General features: G+C 30.9%; 1 protein-coding gene across 2 annotated transcripts; it reads right to left on the bottom strand.

The window, feature by feature from the left end:
* Nucleotides 1-638: 638 nt before the first annotated feature.
* Nucleotides 639-1,524, bottom strand: LOC137238927 (uncharacterized). 2 transcript variants are annotated; one of them, XM_067763951.1, is made up of 4 exons: nt 1,381-1,524; nt 1,122-1,293; nt 912-1,062; nt 639-848 (listed from the first exon to the last, which is right to left on the bottom strand). In XM_067763951.1, exons 2-4 carry the CDS (start codon nt 1,275-1,277, stop codon nt 769-771), a joined length of 387 nt encoding a protein of 128 aa, XP_067620052.1. In that variant the 5' UTR covers nt 1,278-1,293; nt 1,381-1,524; the 3' UTR covers nt 639-768. The 2 variants fall into 2 exon arrangements, with proteins under 2 accessions (XP_067620052.1, XP_067620053.1); XM_067763952.1 differs by having other exon boundaries at nt 1,349-1,502.
* Nucleotides 1,525-4,415: the final 2,891 nt, after the last annotated feature.

Raw genomic sequence — 4,415 nt, 5'->3', positions numbered from 1 at the left:
TTCTCCTTGTAGAATGTTCTACTTGTTTACCCTAGTAATTGATCTACATATATGTATACCTATTCGTAATTTCCCTGCAAAAAGCGAGTCTGGTCTAAGACTGTATAAAAGACAGTATTTCGTTGCCTTACTACTGGATCAAGTCTAGACCAATCTCATATAAAATCATAGGACCAATTTACACGGAGCATGTCCTAGGCTTGGTCTACCATTATACCATTCATGCCGTGTATAGTCCAGACCAAAGATAGACGGTTTGGTCTATACATAATACAGTCAGATGCTAGACCAAATGAACTATACAAATAGTGCCTATTCTGGTCTATGCATAAGACAGTCTCATTGATAGACCAATCGAACTGCATAAAAGATATTTACTTTGGTCTATGCAATTGACTGTCTTATGCATAGACCAATCGGACTGCATAATACCTACCTACTTTGGTCTGCAATATATATTTTTCTAAAAATGAAAGTTGCTCGTTTTTTATTTTGTTTTTTTTATATTTTGATATATATATACCTATACGGTTTTTGATTTTATTCATCACCTTTCGTTTAATTTAAACATTTAAAGTCTTCTCATCTAGAAACTAAGTATAATTTATAATAATGATTTAAAAAAAACAATTCTCAGATAATGATTTCAAAAATTAAAGGAAAAAGTAATCACATTTTCAGAAAGGAAAAAGATGTTTTTATAATGAAAATAGATAAAAAGTCTATAGTGTTAATTATATTAATTATTTCCGATTAACTGTGGTCAATCTATACAGCCTTTTTTTTAACAATGTGGAGGCATTTCGATAGTTGCTTATCGGGCTTTTCTGACGTCGCCGACTGTCCACCTGTTATTAAAAATAAAATAAATTGAAGAATATATTTAAACAAAAATTAATTTATATACGTACTTATAATAGCATCATACAAGAAAGTATATTTTTTTAGGCAAATCTTGCCATGGACGCCGCCTACATTGACTTCGTTGCACATAGATCTGGAGATAATTTCCTCAAAGTGCTTTTCAGGTTCCCCCTTTAATAAGTGTTTTATTGCGTTAATCTGAAATATTAATTCATAATTATTAGTGGAATTTACAATAAATCAATTATTAAACTTACATATTCATTGATGTTCACCTCATTTATGGCGTTATTGACGCTTTCCATTTCCTCAATGGTTTTTATAGGGAATAGTTTGCTAAAATTCCTCAAATCTGCGTCCTTATTAGCAAGAACGCTTAATTGGGCGCCTTGCTTTGCCTGAACTTCCATCATTTTTTTTTTTGGTAATCTGGAAAATAATCATTTTTAAAATTATTTGTATCAAAATTTTATTAAAAAAATACCTAGCATGTTGTCAAATTATTGTAATACTCACAAAATATTATTTCATTCTCTTTGAAGTCAAATTGTCTTATCTGATTTGGTTGTTGCTGAGTCATTTTCATATATTTCGTTTTTTTATATTATATTTTTTATATTATATTTTTTAGATTATATTTTTTTTATATTATATTTTTTATATTATATTTTTTTTTATATTATATTTTTTATATTATATTTTTTTTATATTACATTTTTTATATTATATTTTTTTATATTATATTTTTTATATTATATATTTTTTTATATTATATTTTTTTATATTCGTTTTGTTTTTTGTTATCTATTAAAAAGTGCAGCTATTTAATAAAGGCAATAGTAGAAAATTTTGTGAAGAAGGAAGCAACATTAATTTATATGCTACATCATCCGCTTTAAATTCTTCAATTTCTTCAGATAATGAATCCGAAAGTGCTATTCCTAGAGCTAGTGAAGTGAATGGAGCTGTAAAGAAAGGATGGACATTTTTAAACCGGACTGCTTCCAATATTATTTCTCCTGCATTTGACTTTTTAATTTTTTTAATTGAAATATGTATATCTGGCCAAATAACGCAGGCATTATCTGGTATCTTTGAACTTAAATAAACATTTTTCATCCTATAACTTTTAATTATATTATTGGTCTGTCTTTGCCCTGGGCATTCAATCCAGTGTTGTCTGAACTGTTTTGATTCCCAGTTACTTATGGCTTTCGTAGTATGTGCCTCTGTGAGCCCACAAAAGGGCTCTAGACCATAGACATAGAATTTACCAAAATTGTTTATTAATATTAATTAGGCGAGGATTTACCTCATTGATTTTCAATGTATATGAATGAGGGAGATTTACTAAAAAAGTGGCGGTGCCACACCCATTTTCAAACATTTTCTAACTTTCGAACTTTGCTCCATTATATCAATTTCATTTGACTGTATATCTTAGTTGAATTCTTTGTTACCAGCAAGCTTGAAAAAAACTGTGAAGTGGGCGTGGCCCTCAAACACAGTGTAAAAACTAAATAATAGTTTAAGAAAACTAAAAAGCACGCTTTTATAGCTAACGGAACTAAAAAATAGAAAATAATTTTCAATTAAAAAGAGTTTATATAACAGTAGCAGGACCTTCTACAACAACACAAGATTAACAAGTAAGGGAGGTTGAGTTCGGGTGTAACCGAACATTACATACTCAGTTGAGAGCTTTGGTGACAACATAAGGGAAAATAACCATGTAGGAAAATGAACCGAGGGTAATCCTGGAATGTGTTTGTATGACATGTGTATCAAATGAAAGGTGTTAATGAGTATTTTAAAAGGGAGTGATCCTTAGTTCCATAGGTGGACGCCGTTTAGAGATATTGCCATAAAGGTGGAACAGGGGTGACCCTAGAATTTGTTTGTACGATATGGGTATCAAGTGAAAGGGGTTAATGAACATTTTAAAAGGGAGTGGGCCTTAGTTCTATAGGTGGACGCCTTTTCGAGATACCGCCATAAAGGTGGACCAGGGGTGACTCTAGAATGCGTTTGTACAATATGGGTATCAACCGAAAGGTGTTAATGAGTATTTCAAAAGGGCGTGGGGTTTAGTTCTATAGGTGGACGCCTTTTCGAGATACCGCCATAAAGGTGGACCAGGGGTGACTCTAGAATGTGTTTGTACGATATGGGTATCAAATTCAAGGTATTAATGAGGGTTTTAAAAGGGAGTGGTGGTAGTTGTATAGGTGGTCGCCTTTTCGAGGGTTCCCCCCATAAATTCAGAAAACAAAATTTCAGAAACACATTTTTTCAGAAAACATTAGTCAGAACTCTTTTTTCAGAAAGCAAAAATTCAGAAGTCAAAACTCAGAAACAAAAATTCAGAAATCAAAATTGCAGAAGTCAATTTTCAGAAGTCAAATTTCAGAAGTCAAATTTCAGAAGTCAAAATTCAGAAGTCAAATTTCAGAAGTCAAAATTCAGAAAGTAATCAGACAGCAAAAAAACATTAAATTTTGCGCAAAATTTTATGTTTTTTTGCTGTCTGATTACTTTCTGATTTTGACTTCTGAAATTTAACTTCTGAATTTTTTTTCAGCCGTCTGATTATTTTCCAAATTTTAAGTTTAAGTCTTTCTGCCTTCTGATTACTCAAATGTTTGGTTTTTCATTTTTGATATATTTTCAGCATATATGTAATACTCCTATATTGCTACAAAAGGCTAGGTACATTCCCAAACATCAGAGTGCCGATATATTGCTGTTTAAACGTTTTTGTTTTTGTATTCAATAATCGAATGTACCTAAATTTGAATTTTGTCTTGTCACACTTACGCTGCTACAATCACAAAAATTTTATAGGCTGTCTTGTTTTGATTTCGAATTCAAAACACATTGCGAGCATTTTCTATTAGTAAATACATAGGGGTATTACATATATGTTTTTTTGGGTATGCGTAGTAGAACTTTTTTTTCCTGAGCTCAAAACCTATCGAAAAATCGATGGCGCGATATAGGTTAATAAATCGACCCAGGTTACTATATTATATATATATTATTATAATATTATAATATTACTATATTATTATATATATTATTTATTACAAAGGTAACGATAATTTAATTCATAGAACCTTTTCCATAATATACGACTGTAATATCCATGATAGCATAACAGTTCATCTATATATTTCAAAAATGATTAATTTTGTTAACACTAATATAAGCAATTCAATTACGAAAATTATCTACGTGTCAGATGGTGCAGGAGCACAGTACAAAAACAAATACAACTTAATTAATTTATGTCATCATAAAATTGATTTCGAAATATTCGCTGAGTGGCACTTTTACGCAACTAGCCATGGAAAATCTGCATGTGATGGTATAGGTGGGACATTAAAAAGAGGCGCTCGGAATTATAGCATGGCAAATAAAAATCAAATTCAAACGGCGAAGGACCTTTATCATTGGGCTTCACAAACGTATAACACCTCCATAGAAGTTGCTTACGCAGACGCTGATGAATACAACAAAACAAAAGAAGAGCTACTTTCAAAGTACAAAAA

Source organism: Eurosta solidaginis, chromosome 1, assembly GCF_040869045.1.
Source record: "Eurosta solidaginis isolate ZX-2024a chromosome 1, ASM4086904v1, whole genome shotgun sequence".
Classification (NCBI taxonomy): Eukaryota; Metazoa; Arthropoda; class Insecta; order Diptera; family Tephritidae; genus Eurosta; species Eurosta solidaginis.
This window is presented reverse-complemented; position numbering and strand designations above follow the sequence as displayed.

What these genes read in the sequence shown, in the direction of transcription:
- LOC137238927 (XM_067763951.1), bottom strand. Translation starts at nt 1,277, where the DNA reads ATGATGGAAGTTCAGGCAAAGCAAGGCGCCCAATTAAGCGTTCTTGCT. An exon ending in AGGTGAACATCAATGAATAT is followed by an intron (nt 1,063 to 1,121) that starts GTAAGTTTAATA and finishes TTAATATTTCAG; the next exon opens with ATTAACGCAATAAAACACTT. An exon ending in CTTGTATGATGCTATTATAA is followed by an intron (nt 849 to 911) that starts GTACGTATATAA and finishes TTTTAATAACAG; the next exon opens with GTGGACAGTCGGCGACGTCA.